The 20,750-nt window shown below is 39.8% G+C and overlaps 1 protein-coding gene across 1 annotated transcript; it reads left to right on the top strand.

Annotated features, from left to right (window-relative positions):
• The first annotated feature begins 1,517 nt into the window (after positions 1–1,517).
• On the top strand, positions 1,518–17,754 carry LOC143850913 (enhancer of mRNA-decapping protein 4-like). The gene is made up of 12 exons (XM_077360201.1): positions 1,518–2,455; positions 4,706–4,755; positions 4,829–4,985; positions 5,190–5,408; positions 10,367–10,495; positions 10,857–12,494; positions 14,414–14,773; positions 14,861–14,980; positions 15,407–15,577; positions 15,941–16,105; positions 16,262–16,405; positions 17,121–17,754. The coding sequence occupies exons 1-12, from the start codon at positions 1,742–1,744 to the stop codon at positions 17,427–17,429; spliced, it is 4,176 nt and encodes a 1,391-aa protein (XP_077216316.1). The 5' UTR covers positions 1,518–1,741; the 3' UTR covers positions 17,430–17,754.
• The last annotated feature ends 2,996 nt before the right edge of the window (positions 17,755–20,750 follow it).

Here is a 20,750-nt window from a genome sequence, read left to right as displayed (position 1 = left end):
GTAAACGAGATTTGATGGATCAAGGGGCTCGTATATATCATAGATGGTATGTTACTTAGCGGAAATGCAAGAATAGAAGGTTGCTTAGGCTTAGTATTTCTCAAATCCAATCAAAACTGCCTACCTCATGGCCCTACATATATCTTTAAACAAAGGGAAATTGTATATTCACCTACTTTTCTTCACTGGGTCACCCCCTTCCAGTGTAAAAAGAGTAGTCATAAATACACTGGAAGGGGAAAATAGATCACTTCATTAGAGGAGTTCTAAACTGAAGGGCGCCCTTACAGAAATGGGGTGAAAGGGTGCCCCCACTGGCTGCAAATGGCAGTTTTGCATTTAATGCACTTTGACTTTCAACGGTTATAAATGCACAACTGTTCCTTGCAGCCAATGGGGCCACGCTTTCACCCCATTTCTACAATGGAGACCTTCAGTTTAGAATACCTCAACAAATTATGCTAACCCCTTGATCAAGAATTATGTATGGAAAGGCGAAAAAAATATAATATTGATCCACCAACTGATGAGGGACGTGTCGCCCTAAATGATACAAGCTTTCACACATTACTGGATGACTTCACATTATTATTGTTTTAGACTTCTACTAGGAAGCCTTCTTACATTACTCTATGGGACTGCGTATCATGCAAGGACCTAGATGTAGGCCTTAATTAATTTAGTTACTTTCTGAATTTTTAAAAATACAAATGGTAGCTCATCTCCTACAATCTGTAAATTTTTTTCTTCTTCTCCCGCGATGAGATGTGACTAAAAATCAGGAAACAAAAAATTGGATCGACCTTCCCCCGAATTTTATCCGCATCTCATCGTTTAAAATACTAGTTTCCTAGCTTTTGTTTCCTGTTTTTTAGCGACTTCATCCTCAACTCCACTTAGAGAAACCAATTTATCAAGAAAACAAATTCATGGTAGCCAAACGTGCCGTAAGGCTCCGTATCTTTCGATGTAACATTTGTTTTATGTTGGAAAAATGGAGAAATTATAAGATGAAAAGCTGTATAAACACGTAAAGGTAGTAGAACAGAAGTCCCGCCCTCAATATTCTATCCAACGATAAACAGTCCCTGAAAAAGTAAGTTGCTGTTGGATCAAATATTATAACTTTTCGTAGAAATGAACATGAAACAAATTTTACGAAAGAAATGGAGCCTACGGAAATTGAAAAAGTGAGAAGTGGGAATTTTATTAATATATATATTTTTTATGAAGCCCGGGTCGGGGTTCAAATAAGGTTTTTCTTCTTTACACCTGACTCGATCATACATTGGATCGGCTTTTTGAGGCTTAAAAGTGAAAACTGACCCGACCCAAGACAAGACTGGTTTCCTGAGCCCGAAAAAAGGATATTTTCGGCCCGGGTAGATCCGGGTCCGGTTCTAAGTTGCAACCTGGCTCCATGGTCTTGGGTCCCACGGCTCATCTGGACGATAGTTTGAAGAGAATGTTTAGCCGAGAAAAGATGTACAATTTCGTCTTTCAACTTGTTATTATCATACTCTAGCTCTGCTGGGTACGTCTCTCCTTCTTTTCTTCTTCCTTTTTTTCATCTTATTCACTACACACATACTGTGGGGGTTTCTGACGATTCCAAGGCGGCGACCGAAAACCCACCCTAGATCTCTCTTGAGATCTTAACACGCGCTGGTCCACCATAAATCGTCTCCATCTTCATTCATTTCTCCTCCTCTTTTCCTTCCTTTGATTTCCGTCCTCCTCAATGGCTTCTGCTGGAAACCCTAATCAACCCGGAGCTTTCGACATGCAGATGCTCTTCAGACCCTCAAACCCTAGCAATCCCAACCCAGCTCCCTTTCCCCCTTCTTCTTATAATACACCCACCTCTTCTTATCCTTCGCCCCCCGGCCCTTTCTCCTACTCACCTCAGACCACCCCATTCCATCACTATCTCCATTACCCACAAGACCCCCTTGCTAACGTGCTCCCCCAGAGACCCATCTCTTATCCTACGCCCCCAAACCCTAATCCAGGAGCCAGGCTCATGGCTCTATTAGGCACCAATCCTCCTCCCAATCTCGAATTGCCATTCCCCTCACCACCATCATCATCACCGTCATCCGCGGAATTTTCGATGCCCTTGAACCCCATCATCTTACCTACTATCCCTATCCCTTCTGCCCCGCCCGTCCCACAGCCGAGCCCCCCGCGGCTGCCTAGCAGTAGTAAGCTGCCCAAGGGACGTCATTTGATCGGTGACCATCTCGTCTATGACGTGGACGTCCGGTTGCCTGGCGAGGTGCAGCCACAGTTAGAGGTCACTCCTATTACCAAGTACTTCTCAGATCCCGGCCTTGTTGTTGGCCGTCAGATCGCCGTTAACAGGACATATATATGTTATGGATTGAAATTGGGGGCTATTCGGGTCCTGAATATAAACACTGCATTGCGATCTTTGCTCCGTGGTCACACTCAGGTTCAATTCCTTATAATGTTATTTTTAGGATTAGTTCACTTTGTGGATTAGTTGAGCATATGAGTTTTTTTTTCTAGTATTCAGTTTAATTGATTGGATCTTTCTGTAATGTCACTTTTTAGATACACTTGCGTTGTGATCAATGTGATATATTTTTTTTATCACGACTCTAATAATTAATAAATGGTTGTATTAATTATTAGCTCATGCTTCTATTGAATTGTTTGTAAAGTTTAATAGGATTTTTCTCATTTACTATTTGAAAATTTCTTAGGGTTGTAGTTTGTATTATTAGCTCCCATTGCCAGTAACTAGTTTTTCTAACAAAATTTGTGTGTTCTATTACAAAGATGCTATTTGTATTATTTGCTCCCACTACCAGTAATTTGTCTTCTCTACCAGGAATTGGCTAAAGCTTTAAGGACTGAATTACTTGTGCTATATAAGGATATACATCAACTGTTATGTTAGTCTCTACATCAATTGGGCATTTTTTTGACACTTTTGACATGCATTTCTAATTTATGGGACTGACTATGGTGTCATACTTTGGATTATTGGGTCACTATCATTGAATTGGCTTCCTCTGATGGGTTGGAAATTGATATTGTTTTTTTCAAAATGTTGGGAAATTGAAACCAGATTATTATGATACCATCTTCTTTACTCGTCCAAGATTATTTTCATCATCAGCTTCTTCTTCTTCTTCTTTTTTGAATGATAAGTATCGTTATCTTCTTTATGCTTAGTTTGTGCAATAGCTGTTTGAATGTAAGGCTTACATTGCTAACTTCATGGATTTGATGCTGTCTCACCCGACAAAAGAAAATGGCATTTGGAGACATGTCCTTGTAAACACTTTATGATGCTATTGTACTAGTATTTTTGTCTATGATTACTCAGCATTTACCGGCCTTGGAGCTCACAAGACAATGAATAGTGAATAGTGATCCTAGGTTTTCTTGATTTGTTGGTTGAATGGTGTAGTTTCAATGGGTAAGAGAACTGATGATTTTTTGCATGAATGGACAGTGTAAATCTAACTGAAAGGCCTCACTTTTTGTTGTTTGTCGTTTTTTTTCCTGGATGCTTCTAACATTTAACAGCTTATGAATACAGAATATGGCAGTTGATAATGGTGTTGATGACGGCTGTTAAAATTATTGTATTGGAGATGTGAAAACATCATCCGTAAATATTACAAAGAAATATGCTTACAGCAAAAGTTGAAGTTCATCCGCTGGAAGAATTCTGCCTCATACCATTAATCCATTATCTTAGTTAAATCCTCATTGGTATTTTTAATTTAGCCGATTTAACTATTTGATGTATGAGGTGGTGTTCTTTGAGGGCTCCTTTAGGAAAATATAGCTGTAGGGGTTGGCCTTTTAGTACATTGATAACGTTGATCTCTCACTTAGAAGTTAGAACAGGGCTCCTTTAGGAAAATATAGTATAGTTGTAGGGGTTGGCCTTTTAGTACATTGATTCCGTGCATCTCTCACTTAGAAGCAGAACACTAATGATCTATTAAATGACAACCATGTGGACCAGAGTGGAGGCGCAGATTTGTGAAAGTCAATTTTTTGAAGACATGTGATCTGGGTGCGAATTTCCTGTGACAGTGTACCAGGCATTTTACTTGGGTCTAAGAGTGGGCAAAGAGCAAGATAACTCAACTAATGTTTGTGGTGCCTTTTTCATCCCTATAGTAAGATTATAATGGTCTTCCAGACTCCTTAAATGTATGGCTTGCATACACAGTGGATTGTGTATTGTAAATACAAAGCAAGTAATGAAGAATAAAACTTATTAGGTTGCATTGAAGGATAAAACTTATTTGGTTGCAGTGTCAAAGTATTGCTTGCAATTTGTGCTGTCCATTGGGATAACCTTTGACTAGAACTTGGTTCAAAGAGACCTCCCTAACACATGCTCAATGTCTTCCAATATCTGCTGTCACGATCTTAATAATATGTTTCTGTCCATCTCTTATCTCTCATTGTCAATATTTTTTTTCCAATATCTCTCATTGTCTATATTCTCGTGATATATTTGGAAATTCTGTCTATTGATTGAATGACATTTATGAGCAATGAGGTTTTCTTTGAACATAAATGACAAATTTTCACAATGTTTTTTTACATGCATTAAGTTTCACCAGAGTCTCAATTATAGAAACTGATTGTAGCTTCGGATGCTTAGTTTTCACCCGTTTTGCTAATTCTTTGGCATTGTTATTTTTGTCAGAGGGTCACCGACATGGCTTTCTTTGCAGAGGATGTTCATCTTTTGGCCAGGTATTTCTATATTTGCACTTCATTTTTCTTAATCTGGTTTTTATTGGCATTTGCTTGTTCTTTTACTGTGCAGTGCTAGCATAGATGGAAGGGTTTTTGTGTGGAAGATCAATGAAGGCCCTGACGAGGAAGAGAAGCCACAGATAACTGGAAAAATCATTATTGCCATTCAGATAGTAGGAGAGGGGGAACCGTTTCATCCACGAGTCTGTTGGCACTCTCACAAACAAGTAATGCTGAGCTTAATATAGCTCTGTTGATTACCATTCAAAAAAAAAAAAAAAAAGCTCTGTTGATTATATATTGCCTTAAATGGTTATTTTCAGTATGTTGGACTCCTCTTTGCTAGACTTGTTACTAATAGGACCTATTATTAAATTGTTAGTAATACTTTAGTTCCTAGGAGCATTTGTTAACTGAATACAGTTTTACAGGAAGTTTTGGTTATTGGGATTGGAAAACGTTTACTGAAAATTGATACCACGAAAGTTGGAAAAGGTGAAGTATTTTCAGCAGAGGAACCCATCAAATGCCCCATTGAGAAGCTGATTGATGGAGTCCAACTTATTGGTGAACATGAAGGTGAAGTGACTGATTTGTCTATGTGCCAGTGGATGACTACTCGTCTAGTTTCAGCATCAACAGATGGAACGGTTTGTATTTGCTCTGTGACTGTTTTATTGTTCCTGGACCTTTTTCTTCTTGGAATGTATATTTTTATTTTTCTCTTAGTTGATTTGAAATATCTTGAAGACTTATTTCAATTTTATTTGAGATTTTGAAATAGCCAAGGTCCCTTTGTTTTCTGTGCAATGCACTTGTTTGGAGTATGTAGTTGAAATTTGTGTTTTAGATGTCAGTAGCTTATTGTCTTTTGAGTTTGGTCTGATGAACAATACAGTTACATAGGGTTGATGATGATAGTAAGAATATAAAATTTGTGCCATCTTTAGTCTTATTGCCTATTTGTAGTATTTCATGCTAGATGAAAATTTACTATCCTTCTCTTATGAAAAAGAATGATGATGTATGTTTTTTCAGACACAGGATTTCTAGAAATGTTCTAAAATAAAGGAAATCTATAAGGATAAATTTCTTACACAGTTTAGTTGAAAACCCTTTCATCTATACATAAAGGGGAAACCAAAATGACTTCAGCGAATTTATTTCCTTCACCGCAGTTTTCTAATTTTTGCAATAATGGATGGGGGAGAAAGATTTTGCTGAATTCCATTCTATCAAATTTAGTGAACCCTTGACTAAAAATGAATCTATTAATGAGGAAAAAGCCTTAGTTCTTCTTGAAGGGTTCAAGAAATTTCATTTCATTTGAGTTCTTAATCTCCATTGGGTCATAGAATGCCAAGCTAATCGTCCTTCAATTATGAGTATAGTTCTAAATGTCAATCGAAACCGACAAGAAACGGTTGACATGTTTTTTTTTTAACGGAAAACGGTTGACATATTTTTGTATCCATCACCACCGAAACGGAATCCTTTGGTCGACATGTATAGGTTTTGGTCATGTCGAGCTAAGCACTACCACTTTGGTATGTCAATTATAGAACTAAAGAAAACAGGAGTTGCTACCTTGCTCAGCCAAGGTGGCAGTAAGTTACTTCCCTTTTTTCTTGTTGAAGAGTATGTAAGGGTATTTTAGTCATTACTTGTACTGTGAGGGGTGTTGTAGTCTTTGTACATGTTGCCCTAGTTGACTCTATATGTACATCATTTAGATGGGAGGACTCCTTAGTGGAGACTCCTCACCTTCTCTACTCTTCTTCTTCCTCTCTAACCCTGACTCCATTTCTAACATTTCTTATAGCGTAAAAACTCATCACAGTCAGCCTTAAAAACGACTAAGGAATCGGCATACTCAACTGGGTCAAAAGAGGGAGGAATGGTGCCATCGGGACGTAGCAACAGAAGCGAGGCCTGCAGGCCGAGAGGGGCGTAACTCAGGATGGCCATCATAACAATAATCTACGATGTGATCCTCCAAAGAGCAGTGAGTATAGAAATGAGATCCACGGCCTCCCCCTGAATCGCGACCAACTCCACGTCCACATTACCCCCTACCACGGCCTAGACGACCACTACGATCATAACCAGCCTGCACTGCGAGAGCATGGCGTTCAACCGGCGAATCACTGGTACCTCAACCCTCATAGAACGCTATACACGTGAGAAGAACTTATCGAGGGAAGAGTTTCGAGGCCCACAATCCGCTGACGAAATGGGAGAAACTCGGCCCTAAGGCATCCAGGAACTGTACCACTCTCAAGTGTACCACTCTCAAGTCCTCCTGGCGCTTGGCTAACTAGTGGCATCCATGAAGGGTAGATACATATCAAGTTTCTCACATGCTGTCACAAACTGAGAATAAAATCCAGAAATCTGTCTGTCACCACGCCACAGATTCAAGAGTTCCGAATAAATATCATATATCCTCGTCAGGTTGTTCACCCCGGAATAGAAAGTTTATGCACGTTTCCAAATATCTTTGGAAGATCAAAGATACATCATGGGGCCAGCAATTTTCGGTTCCACTATTATACAAAAGCGTCATCATAAGAGCATCCTCCTGGCACCACTTGCCATATGATTTTTCATCAACAGGGGTGCATCCCGTTCAATATACTCAACTTTGCCCTGAGCCAGAAGGAACGTTTCCATCACCATACGCCATAGAGGATAATTAGAGCCGTCCAACATGATGGACAATCATTTTGACGGTATGGGATCTCCATTGAAGAGGAACCAATAGATGCAGCCATGAACACACAAAGCGCATAGAAGACCAGATATCAACCACAAGTAGAAGAAGAAGGAGAACAACCAGCAGAGAAAGAAAATCACTAGGGCATCAAAGAGTCAGCCCAACATGACATCAGAAGGCTCCGGAATGGGAGAGATCCAAGCACATAGGCAAGCAACCAAACAAAGACAAAATAACTAGCAACAACATAGTGTCGGCGGCTCACAACACTAAGGTCGAGGTGGATAAAAGGAGTTTACACTGTCGGAGGGCAGTGGAGAAACTTGGGAGAGAAGAGATGGGGCACCAACAAGGAAACCCAAGGTGGGGAGGGCGGCGGCAACCCAAGGGAAACCCTAGGGTTTCTCTTCTTCCTCCTCTTTTTTTTTTTTTTTTTGAGTTGTCGCTTCACTACTTCCGAATCAGAACCTAGTGCTCTGATACCATTGGTCGATGTAACCTAATATCCATGGGAAGAAAGAGAATGAAGAGATGTGGAAGAGAAAGAGAGTGAGGCAGAAAGTGAGAGTCTAGAAATAATATCTCTCACATCATATGATATATGTATATGTACATGTCCACTAGGATTGCATACAAAGACTATAATACCCTTCTAACAATGGGTTTTGTAACAGAGTAGTGTGGCAAGTCCAAGGGGGGGAGGGGAGTGACGTTGTGACAAGAGGGTTGGAAATCGTTTGGGAATGGGATAGCTGTGGAGAGGTCATCCGTACGAGAACAGTTTATGCATTGATATGATAGGTGGTGTTGTAGCTAGTGGAAGATCTGCAAAAGGGAATGAGGATTCGTCAAATGTATCATGTCAAGAGATATAATTACAACCAGATATAGGGTCGAGACATTTGTAACCTATATGATGGATGCCCTAACCAAGAAAAGTGCATTGACTAGTTCGAGGATCAAATTTAGATTTGTTGTTTGGCACCATGAGAGGGAATACTCGTTAGATGATAATAATCTAGAGATTTCCCAAATAAGATCTCATATGGAGTTTTGTTCTTTAAGACCGAAGTCGGTAATCTGTTGATTAAGTAGACAATTGCGTGAAATGCTTGCAACCAAAAGGACTTGGGTGACCGAACTTGTTTGAGAAGAGTTTACCCATTTTAGTGATATGATGGCACTATTGCTGTGTTCCTGTTCTGTTTGGGAGTGTGTGGGCAGAAAATAAGGTGAAGAATTCCATTAGCGGATAAAATATTGGTGAATTGATGTCCTTTGTACCCCCCACCTCCTTCGGTTTGAATTGTTTTGATTTTCATACCCAAGGTATTCTCAATTAATAGAAAAACAAGGTGCCACATCACTCTTTTGAGATAAAGAAAATATCCATGAGAAACAAGAAAAATCTTCCATGATAATATATAATATCAATGTTCAGCATTGTTGAAGTAGGCGCAATGCCTCATAAACCCGAATGAAGCAGTTCTATAGGGGCTGTGGGACGCAATGGAGAAGGAAAAAATGAAGTTTTGTAGTGTTTCCCTGCCATAAAACTAGAGCACAATGAATTCTCCACAAATTAGTACTAATATCATTTGACTTAGTAGCTGCTATTTTTTGTAAAACTTGATTTGAAGGGCGCCCTAAGTGCAGATGCCAGACTTTTCATGAAGCTCGAACTGTAGATTGGGTTTGGGATGGTCCAGATTGATCCACAACAGCTGAGCAAAGTGGGTAAATCCCTCGAGACACTCGATCCTTGACACCTGAGTCCGAATAGTAAAACCTTGTCTTTTCTTTTTTTATTGGGGTGAACTCACCTTGCCTTTTATAACATATGAAAAAGAAAAGACAAGGTGAGTTCTCCCCATTATCCAAACATAGTAGTGTGAATATCAGTAGACTTTTTATTTTTTATGTGTTGGTTTTTAGTTGTTATTGAGCTAGATCTATATATCTTTGAGTTTGATCTACATATCTATGGCTCCATTTACCCAACATTGGTATTGGGTGCATTACTAATTTACTATTTAAAATATTGAGTATTCATCTTCTAATTCTATTATAATCGTGATTGTAGTAGTGTTAATGTATTACATACATATATTGTGTATTTCTTTTTTTCTTTCTTTTTTTGAAATGGCAGGATGAATTCATTAAAAAAGGAAGATGGCCGAGATGGACCACAGCCAAAATTACAATAAAAAAAACAACAAAAACAAAAAACAATACAATTCTCAAGGAGTAAGGAAGTCTTATATTGTTTATTTCTTTAGTTCACTTGTTTCTACACTTCAAGTATTGGATGAAAAAATTGACTGACAAGCAGACAAGTCAGGCCTGACAGGCCAGAAATATTAAACATATTATAATTATCAAAACATAATCATTTGTTAAACAAACAATGCCAAAAATCATTTAAAATAAAAGTAAACATGAACCTTTGCTGAAAACCTAGCATATCAGTGTTTTTTTTTTTTTCAGATGAACAGAACATGAATAGAAAAGGAAAGCGGTGGAATCCCACGCACATCGGCCGGTATTTATAGTTTTGACTCAGGCTGGTATGCCTGTCGATGCAGATATTTCATTCTTGAATTTTATTTACTTTTATCAGCATGTTTTTTGCTCTTTCCTCATGATGTAACTCACTTTTGAGTTTTCTTGTTGCTCTTCAATTTGTTGTATGTTTATTTTCTGTTGTAGGGGAGTTAATTTTGTCCTGTTAACATAATGGTGGTGATTTTATTTGGAAGGAAACCCATGAGTATTAATGATGTAGTTACCTTATGTTGGTATGCTTTTCTTCGTTTTATCCCTTCATGATTCAAAACTATAAATGTCATATTTATTGCTTGGTTGATGAACGAAATTTGTGATGTGAAACAGGTTAAGATCTGGGAAGACCGTAAGGCATTGCCACTTGTGACACTGAGGCCACATGATGGTCAACCTGTTAACTCAGTCACTTTCTTAACAGCACCTCACCGCCCTGATCACATTGTTCTTATCACAGCGGTATTGGCTTTCTCCATATTTCTTGAACTGTGCCATCTAGTGAATATATAATACAAGCATATTCTCGTTTCTTCATGGGTTTTGAATTATAATGGTTCTTAAAATCATAGAGAGCTAGTTGTGAATATGTGTTGGCTTTTTCGAAATGCAAGTATATTGGTTAGAGGATCCTAGTTTTTTTTCCCGAACGAGGCAATATTTTTTTTATTTGTTGGGGATGGTAGCCGACCCCAACTCGTTTGGGACAAAGGCTTAGTTGAGTTGAGTTGAGTTGAGATGGTATGCATGAACGATTGACCATTCCAATGCCTAACATTTGTCTGGGCAATGTGTAATAACAATTCTTTTAATTCTTTTATAGGGTGATCTGAATCGTGAAGTGAAGGTATGGGCATCGGCCAGCCAAGAAGGCTGGCTATTGCCCAGTGATGCTGAATCATGGCAATGCACCCAGACCTTTGAGTTAATCAGTTCTTTGGAACCTCGAGCTGAAGAGGCATTTTTCAATCAAGTTGTAGCGGTTCCACGAACAGGCCTTATTTTACTTGCAAATGCCAAGAAGAATGCTATATATGCGGTACACGTGGACTATGGTCCATATCCATCAGCTACACGCATGGATTATATAGCAGAGTTTACTGTCACAATGCCTATTTTGAGTCTGACCGGAACTAGTGACTGCCCTCCTGATGGGGAGCATGTGGTTCAGGTGTACTGTGTCCAGACGCAGGCTATTCAACAGTATGCTTTGGATTTATCTCAGTGCTTGCCGCTGCCTCTGGAGCACTCGAGCATTGACAAAGATCCCTCTATATCTCGTGCTTTTGAGGCACCCGTTTCAGATGGATTCAATGTATTGGAGGAACCATCTCATGAGAATAGTTTGGCTGAGCCCCCTGTTGGAGGGACTACTCCAAAACCACCTCTACGTATAACTTCTGACAGTGCGCTTACAGCTAGATATCCTGCAATTTCAAGTGCTCCCGAGCTTTCTACCCTTGAATTGAGTACTACTGTGGAATCAAAGTCAAGTGCTTTGCCACCTACAACTGCTGATATTGATAGTGTTCACATTGCATCTCCACCTGTTCCTTTGAGTCCAAGGTTATCAGGAAGGCTAGCTGGTTTTAGAAGCCCATCAAATAGCTTTGAGCCAGGTCATCTACTTGGTGATCGTGGTGTTGACCAGCCAGTTCTTGATTATTCAGTTGAGAGGCGAGTGGATGCAGTTCGTGCAAACTACCCGGATGTCCATTCCGTCGATGAGAGCTCAGGAAAGGACAAAACTAAAGTTGCACAAAATGATATTTCTATGGTGCAAAATCCTCCCATCACATTTAAACACCCAACACACCTGATAACTCCATCAGAAATACTCTCAATGGTCGTTTCTTCATCTGAGAATACTCATGTTGCTCATGGACTGAAAGAGGGAGAAGCAAAGATTCAGGATGTAGTTGTTAACAATGATGCAGAGAGTGTTGAGGTGGAGGTTAAAGTTGTGGGTGAAAGCGGATCGAATCAGCGCAAGGAATGTGACTCTCAGAGAGAACAACGTACTCTTCATGCCGAAAAAAGAGAGAGATCCTTTTACACCCAGGCTTCAGATCTTACCAATGAGATGGGCAGAGACTGCTGTGCATTGCCTACAGAAATTTTATGTGTGGAGGAAACTCCTCAAGTCGAAGATGTTAGTGTCTCCGAGGGACTGGAGCAGCCTCTAAATACCAGTGAAGAGGAAGTTCAAGAAACTACAAAGGATGTTCCTGGAAAGGTTTCTGAATCTTCTATGGCGACAGGTGTTGCACAGTCACCTTCATCGGCTTCAAAAGGGAAGAAACAGAAAGCTAAGCCCTCTCAGGTTTCAGGCCCATCTTCCTCTTCCCCGAGCCCGTTCCAGTCTACTGATTCTATAAATGAACCAGGTAGTAGCTCAAGTGTTCCCTCTACAGAGACTGTTTGTTCTCAGATTCTGGCTATGCAAGACATGCTGAACCAGGTGACTATTTCAAGTTTCAGCCATGGCATTTTTCGCACACACAATCTTATCATCTAAATTTCTCAGCAGTTATTGTTTTTGAAACTGCGGAGACTTGTCACTTGAAAAGCTAATTAGGTTAATTAACATAAGCATAGTACATATCATTTGTTGAAGCTCAAGCTTAGAAAATCATTTGTAGAAGCTCAAGCTTAGAAAATCCACTTTAGGTTTTCTGCAACTTGTTTTGGTACCTTGCTATTTATTTGAACTCCATTGGTTTGTACCACATATTAGGAATTGTAACATCCATGATAAAGTTTTATACCATAGGGGTATATGGCACCAAAACATGGGTGCGTAAATATATACTTCCTATTATAAATATCTTCCCTTAACTTGAAATCAGCAACGGCATGTCTTATTTGACTCCGTATTATGTAATGTGCACTGCGTAGGAGAGCACACCGCTCTTTTTAATCAATTGATCATGAGTTAGGTTTGTGGTTTCGAAGAGTTTCTTACTCCTACCAACATATTACTATGATGTGCGCCCGCGCGCGCGCACACACATTTGCATGAATAGGGATTTCATTTTAACAAATTCTTCTGCTAAAAGTTGTTAATGTGCTTTTTCTAGAAAGGGAATATTTTGTTTTATGTGTGGAAGTTAGTTCACAGTGTTAGTGTGGACCAGCTATTTCGTTGAAGCATCAAAACAGCTGATATTGGATAACCATCACTGTGCTGTCCACAAGCAGTTCAGGAATTTATAGGAACCGTTTATTCAATGTAAACTTACCAAAACCTATTTTATTTTCTAATGTAATTACTGAAATCTACTTAAGAATAATGTAACTACTAACTACCCTATTTACCTTTAAAAAAAAACTCCCCAAACCTATTTCTAAGATGTTGATTACTCCCAAAGAAAGTTGGGATGATTTTACCTTTAATTAAAAGAAGAGAGATGTGATTGAGACGTTGATCTTGTGGGCAATCACAATATTGTACAGCAATATCCAGATGATGTTAAGTGGATGATCCACTCCCATCAATCACAAAAAGCATTTTAGGCATTTTCCCTAAAATTTGATATATGCTGACGACAAATGAGTGGATGCAATATGTGCTGAACATGGTTCTGAACTAATGATATTATTGTATGTTGTTGTTAAAACCATAGGCATTCTCGTGGTATCAGGGTGGCCTACATGATCAAACACTCCCGGCCATCACACCCAGTTGCTACTGCCTACTTGTATCAATGTAGGACCCACAAGTAAAAAAGGCAGCCCAGTGCACGAGGCTCCCGCCATTGCGGGGTCTATGGAGGGCTAGATGTACACAGCCTTACCCCTGCTTTGCAGAGAGGCTGTTTCAGTGACTCGAACCTGTGACCATCAGGTCACATTGGAGCAACCTTACTGTTACGCAGGACCCACAAGTAGGAAGGAAATAGTGAAATCTTGAATCTACCTTGATTATTGGTCAATTTTAGAAGCAATCTCTTTGAAGCAATTTTTTCAGATTCCAAATATTATGTAAAGAGTACAAATGGAAAAATCACAGAGAGGTTTTCCTCCCAATAAACATTCATTCATATATCACCAAAAACCCATCTTTTACGACACTACATTTTCCTCTCTCTCTCTCTCTCCTGCGCTTTATTTTGGGTAAAATTGTCTAAAAATTTCTTTAGCTAATAGATGTGGAATGCAAGTAGGTTTTCGTAGTTACTTTCGAAATCACGTGGGCTTTAGTAGTTGCATATTGTTAAGTGGATTTTGGGAATTATGCTGAAAACAACAAAGGTTTAGTATTTTTTTATTTCTTTCAGTATGATGCCTATTGTCTACTGTTGCTATCACTCTGTGATAGCAGGTTGTATATGGATATTCTCCTTTTGCTAAAGTATGAGTCTTTTCTTACTTTTGCAGCTTATGGCCATGCAAAAGGAAATGCAGAAGCAGATGGCTGTGATGGTGGCTGTCCCTGTTAACAAAGAAGGCAGAAGAGTAGAGGCGGCCCTAGGGCGGAGCATGGAGAAAGCTGTTAAGGCCAACATCGACACTTTATGGGCCCGTCTCCAAGAAGAGAATGCAAAACATGAGAAGTTAGAACGGGATCGCATACAACAGATAACGAGTTTGATGTCAAACTGTATGAACAAGGACTTGCCAGTCATGTTAGACAAGTTTATTAAGAAAGAAATATCTGCAGTAGCACCTGCTGTAGCTCGCGCAATTACCCCTATTGTGGAGAAGACCATTTCTTCAGCTATCACTGAATCGTTTCAGGTTGAACCCTAACTCTTGGCAACTGTTAACCCTTTTACCCCTTTTTTTTTCACCTAATCAAGATCTCACCAAATACTTGTCATGTAGAGAGGGGTTGGAGACAAGGCAGTGGGCCAGCTGGAGAAGTCAGTCACTTCAAAACTTGAAGCTTCAGTTGCTAGGCAAATTCAAGTGCAGTTCCAAACTTCAGGCAAACAAGCTCTTCAGGTCTGCAAGTTCTACCTTAGTCAACTATCCTATATAGCCAGATATAAATACAGTTGCTAATTATTCTGCATAATATCGGCTTTACCATGTATTACTTGTAAAACTACATATTTACCCACTTTGGTGGTGAAATGACCAAAATTAGCCTCCTGTGCCTTCCAAAACTAGACGCTGCCTCACCTTGCATTGTGGCTATTTTTTTTTAATCCAATTATTACTTAATCTGAGCTAGTGCCCCTATTAACTGAACTACTACCTTTTGCAGCATCTTGATGCCTTTAGGAATGTTGGGGTGGTTTTATATTTCAGTTTTGTTGGGGCATTTTATGCTTTGATATTGACTTACTGAAATGAAATGGATGGATTTTTTGGTCTATGGATTCAGGGAACTGTCTAATGCTTTCAGCAATTGAATTTCACGTGCAGGATGTGCTTAGGTCAAGCTTGGAATCTTCAATGGTCCCTGCTTTTGAGATGTCATGCAAGTCCATGTTTGACCAAGTGGATGCTACGTTTCAGAAAGGAATGATTGAACATACAACTGCCACTCAACAGCAGTTTGATTCCGCGCATTCTCCAGTAGCACTTGCTTTGAGGGTATGCAACTCTTTAGGATCCTCTTTTTAGTAGGGAGGTTATGTTCTAGACTATCGAGTTTTTATTTTGTTTAATTTAATTTATCTAAATCATACATTTCGTGATAATATTTGCTCTAGATTGTTTGTTTTTCATGTGTATATGGTGTGTGCATCTGTATGAGCAATAGATTCTCCTGAACTGTCAGACTTATGAAACATCCATCCCTCTTGCTATCTGTGTGTGCGTGCGTGCATGCGCGCGCGCACGCGTCTGCATGTGGGCCTGTATATGTGTGTGTATGAACATGCGCATGCGAGTGCACATGATCCCATGTGGCTCTCTATCTCATATGCTTATTGATTCAGATATTTGTACTTGCAGGATGCAATGAGTTCGGCATCATCGATTACTCGATCCCTGAGTGGTGAATTAGCTGATGGCCATCGAAAGCTCTTAGCTCTTGTGGCTTCAGGGGCAACCCAAAAAGCAATAAATCCCATTGCTGTGCAGCAGAGCAATGGGCCTTTGGGGGGTCTGCATGAGATGGTAATGCTTTTTCTTTCATCTCGTTGCACCATTCTTACTATACTGTCTGCTTAGTTCCTTGCAATGCTTTAAGAGGTTTCAGGAGGGCAACAAACAACTTCTGATCTTCTTGAATACCGTCTCCCTTAACTCTCTACTCTTATTTACTTTGGGCAGGCCCTCTCTATGCAACAGATTGAGGCACCTGTGGATCCAACCAAAGAGCTGCAAAGATTGATATCTGAACGCAAGTACGGGGAAGCATTTACTGCAGCACTTCAAAGAAGTGACGTCTCCATTGTATCCTGGTTATGTTCCCAGGTATGTTATGTTTTCATTTTGTGTTTGGTAGAAACATGAAATCAAAGTGTCAGAACTAATTAAAGTACTTTTCATTTTTTGAAAACCTTGCAAGTGATAGACAAGCTACTGTCGTTCTACTAATCTATAATTCAGATAAATTAGTAATTTTTCAAATCCTTCATAATATCTAAGGAAATGCCTGCAAATTGGTTACCAAGCTCATCTAATTCCAAAACCCTTCAGCGTCGGCGTGAGATGGATTAAAAGTTAAAACTAGGTCCTAATCTTCTTATGTTTTAGATTGACTATAATTGAACACTTAATTTTCAAAAGAAAAAAAAAAACTATTATTGAACAATTGTGTAACCCTTTGTTTTTGGATACATGCAGCAATACATTCATATTCAGACTTCCTAGTTTTTTCAGACCCCAATATATGTACGTTTTTGTGTTATAATAGATCTAGCTAGGGCCATTTCTGTTGCTTATCATATTTTGTTCTTGCCCAAGGACTTGAAAGTCTCATTTTAATTGCATTGCTGCAACCAAAATATCTTTAACTTTTAAGTTGCATCCTATCCATCCTAACCACCGACCGTTGAAACTCGACCAATCAGTCCATTTGTACTTGCATTCTTTCCCACTCCTTGTAACTGGATTGTTGCAACCATAAAATGTGCTTCTAGTAAATCCTTCACTAGTCTAATTAGATCTGCATATCTTCTTTCTTCAGGTTGATTTAGCAGGGATTTTATCGATGGTTCCTCTTCCTCTCGGTCAAGGTGTTCTGCTAGCCCTGCTTCAGCAATTAGCCTGTGATCTTGGCAACGAGACATCACGGAAACTGGAGTGGATGAGAGATGTTGCTATTGTCATAAATCCGGCAGACCCAATGATTGCAATGCACGTGAGACCTATCTTGGAGCAGGTTTACCAGATACTGGCCCACCAACGGACGCTCCCCACCATCACCCCTGCTGAAGCTAACAGCATCCGCATCGTCATGCACGTCATCAACTCGGTATTGACCAGCTGTAAATGAGACCCTCTCTCTTTCTCTCTCTCATTTGTGCAGAAAGGTAAGGATTTGTTATGGCAGGGGAAAAAGACTTTGTATAGAAAACATCAGAGTGTTCAATGCGACAGAGAGTTATATGTTGATTTATGTAAAATAGGAGAGTTTGGGATGCTGAGAAGTGTTGTTTTGGCTTTTATGAAATATGCCTTCTTGAGGAGTCTCAAGAAGGACTGCATTTTCCTATGATAAGTTGAACCACTTTTTTATTTTGAGTAATAAATGGGCGATTTGTAAGGATCAAGACTCGATTTCTCCATATCTTAGCACTGATCTTGGACCTTATTTCCCATTCATTTAGTTGGTGCTGACTGGACACAAATTTGAAGTGGCTCATTTTTTGAAAATGGTGGTGTTAGGAATGATGACATTGAGATATGAATGATCTTGCCTAGTATACTGTACTGAGTCTTGCAGTATGACCATATGTATATATTGAAAATTGACAAAATATATTAATACCATGAAAATTACATTGGGATCGACTTGCATTTACATAGTATTATGGTCAAGAGTATTCTCCTCAATACTAGGTTCAAACTCATAATCCTAAAACTCTCTTCTGTTGACAGATTTGAATTTCCAAACCTTAAAAAGCACCAAGTTCAAATCCAAGTATTTGAAAGTCCAAAAATAAAAAATAAAAATCCTTACATTAAGTTAAAAGAAAACTAAAACAATCTGCCATCTCCCATAAAAATATCTACAGGCCTTACCAACCCAAAACAACTTCCCATTCAACCAAAAGCCATTTTTCTTTTCTCCAGATAACTGAGGACAAGTACAAAATCCAACGAAGGATATCACCCAAAGCGAGTGTGAAGCTAAAAGGAATCAACTTCAATGAAGCTGTTCTACAGCTTCCAAGATCAGATTAGTGGCTGAAAGAAATTGAAGCTATAATGGAGATCTTCATTGCTTTAGCTTTTCCTCAGAGATAACTACTAAAGCAAGAGACTTGTTGAATCAAAAGAAGCACAAAATCAGCTAATTTCGATGGACCCAAGAGTGATGGGATGATTTTAGGCGTTGATCTATCATGACCAAGAAGAAGGTAAGCCCCATTAATTTTTGTTGTGTTAAATCTTATCCATGAATCGGTCCACTAGATACACATACGTGTCCCGTATGTGCCGAAAAAGTGACTGTTCGATGGGTCGGTCGGTCGATCAAAATTAATTTGGGTGTCTAATTAGCAAAATTACTCAATAATAATAATCATAATACCTACTTGTGCTGCATTCATTCATTTACACAAAAATGGCCTCGGTTGCCATGTGAAGGGATAAAAAATATACAAGGTATCGAGAAGAAGAAGCACTAAAAGAGCGGCACGAGGCGCGGGGAAAAGCAAAAGTGCACGCGACCATTATATCTAATCTGTCTACGACTACCAGCACTGGTCGGTTTCCCACCTCCTGGGCCGCCCCATAGAACCCGACCGGTTTTCTGTCCGGAATCTAAACCGAGTGCCGATGGAGAGGTCGTATCGATTCCTTTCCGTTGGATCCGAGAGCGTAGTGTAAGCTTCGCAGATCTCCATGAAATCTCGGCCGTCCGATCCGGCGGCGGCGGCGGCGTCTGGGTGAAACCGCTTGGCTAGGGTCCGATAGGCGGTCTTGATTTCAACGGGCGAGGCGGTTTCCTTCACCCGGAGCACCTCGTAGAGGTTCGTCTCTTTTCTGATATCCACGGCGGCAGCGGCGGCAAAGGCTAGGATCGTAGGTTTGGCCATCGGACGGTGGGATGTGAAGATCGGGATGGAGGTCGTCCCGGTGGGGAGGGTTAGGGTTCGGAACATGGATGAGGATTGTGTGTGTGAGATTTGGAGGGATATGAGAAAAGTGTTTTGGATGGATGAAAGGAGAGAGTAGAGAGGCTCCTTTAAAAAAGGAGGAGAGGATATAAAGGTGTAGTTTGGGGAGAGAGAGATTTGTATTCGGTGGAAACCACGTTCGAAGATCAACGGCGTAAACCAGCTTTGAAGCGGATGTGACGGGCTATGATAGATAGTGAAAGGGAGATAGAGCTTCTAGAAGGAAAGCTCTCTCTCTCTCTCTCTCTCGGCTCACGCCAAGCCGATTCTCTTTTTCGTATTTGGGAAAGGAAAAGTCTCCTTTTGATAGATAATGGCGAACTCGCATTGTTTTTTTCACTATCTATCCAGCTGTCAAATAATTCCTAAAATATTTGCTTACTTTCGCCACTCATTCCTTCTCACTGCCGATTCTCTAAAATGATTTTTTCTTTCGAGTAAGAGAGGAGGCACGTGCTAAGGCTTCTAGAAATATGAAAACAAAACCGGGGCGATGGCACTTGAAAGGGAAGGGAGACAATTTCCCCTCTTAATCTTTTTGGAAGAAAAAATATACCTTTATTTTTTAATATTTTTTTATACTTACCCTTTTTTTAAATTTAAAAAAATATGCCCCTCTTTCAGGTCATCCCTGAGATAGAAAAAAAATTACTATAATTTTTACCCCCCTTGTACAAAATTTCTAGCTTCTGGTTGTTGTGACTTGTGAGCCCTTCTAGAAGCCCATTTCTTCTCACTCTTGAGTTGATGTTATGGTAGCACGTGAGCAAGGCATCTAGAAGCATTTTTCAGTTTGGGAAGAAACGCGTTCCTATCGTCCCACTTTCCCGACAATACAAAAAAATTTAGTACATCTTTCGTTAAATGACAAATATACCACTATGAAAGTACACGTGGCATTATTAGAAAGGCTGTTTGGAACAAATCTTGCACGATCGTTTCTTGATTTGTGGTTAGGTTGGCGCGTGAAAAGTCTTCTACAAGACTTTTTGCTCTCTCTCTTTATTGTGGGCCTCATTGGGGACTGATATTTCTGACGGATAAAATCCCCCCTCTCACGTTATTCCTTAAGTTTTATAGGCACAGAAACAACGTTAAAGAGTGGGTGAATTTATCCAAAAGTCATACGTGGATAGACTTTTGGGGCACATGTAGTAGACAGAGGTAATTTTGGTTTGAGTAGAATGGGAGTCTAAAATTAGTTTGAAGCCCCAAGGGCACCTAACTATGCCACAGAGGGTTTGTTGCTTCCAAACCTTGCTCCAGTCACTCTCGACTCATCCATCCCTTCTAATCTACGCCTCAGGATGGAAACCTCTTTCTCACCAGAAAATGTGTTCATTTATAGAGGATCGTACACATGGATGGTCTAAATTCATGGTAAGAGAGTCCTTCTAGTGAGGCACAGCTTAGATTGCATGTTAGGTGCTCAGTGCTAACCAATAATATGCAAAAAGCTCAATAGCTAAGCA

Source organism: Tasmannia lanceolata, unplaced genomic scaffold (genome assembly GCF_043159265.1).
Source record: "Tasmannia lanceolata isolate RefF3 unplaced genomic scaffold, GAP_Taslan_0.1 ptg000018l, whole genome shotgun sequence".
In the NCBI taxonomy this organism is placed as follows: domain Eukaryota; kingdom Viridiplantae; phylum Streptophyta; class Magnoliopsida; order Canellales; family Winteraceae; genus Tasmannia; species Tasmannia lanceolata.
The sequence above is the reverse complement of the archived record's forward strand: the minus strand, read 5'-3'. Positions and strand labels throughout refer to the sequence as shown.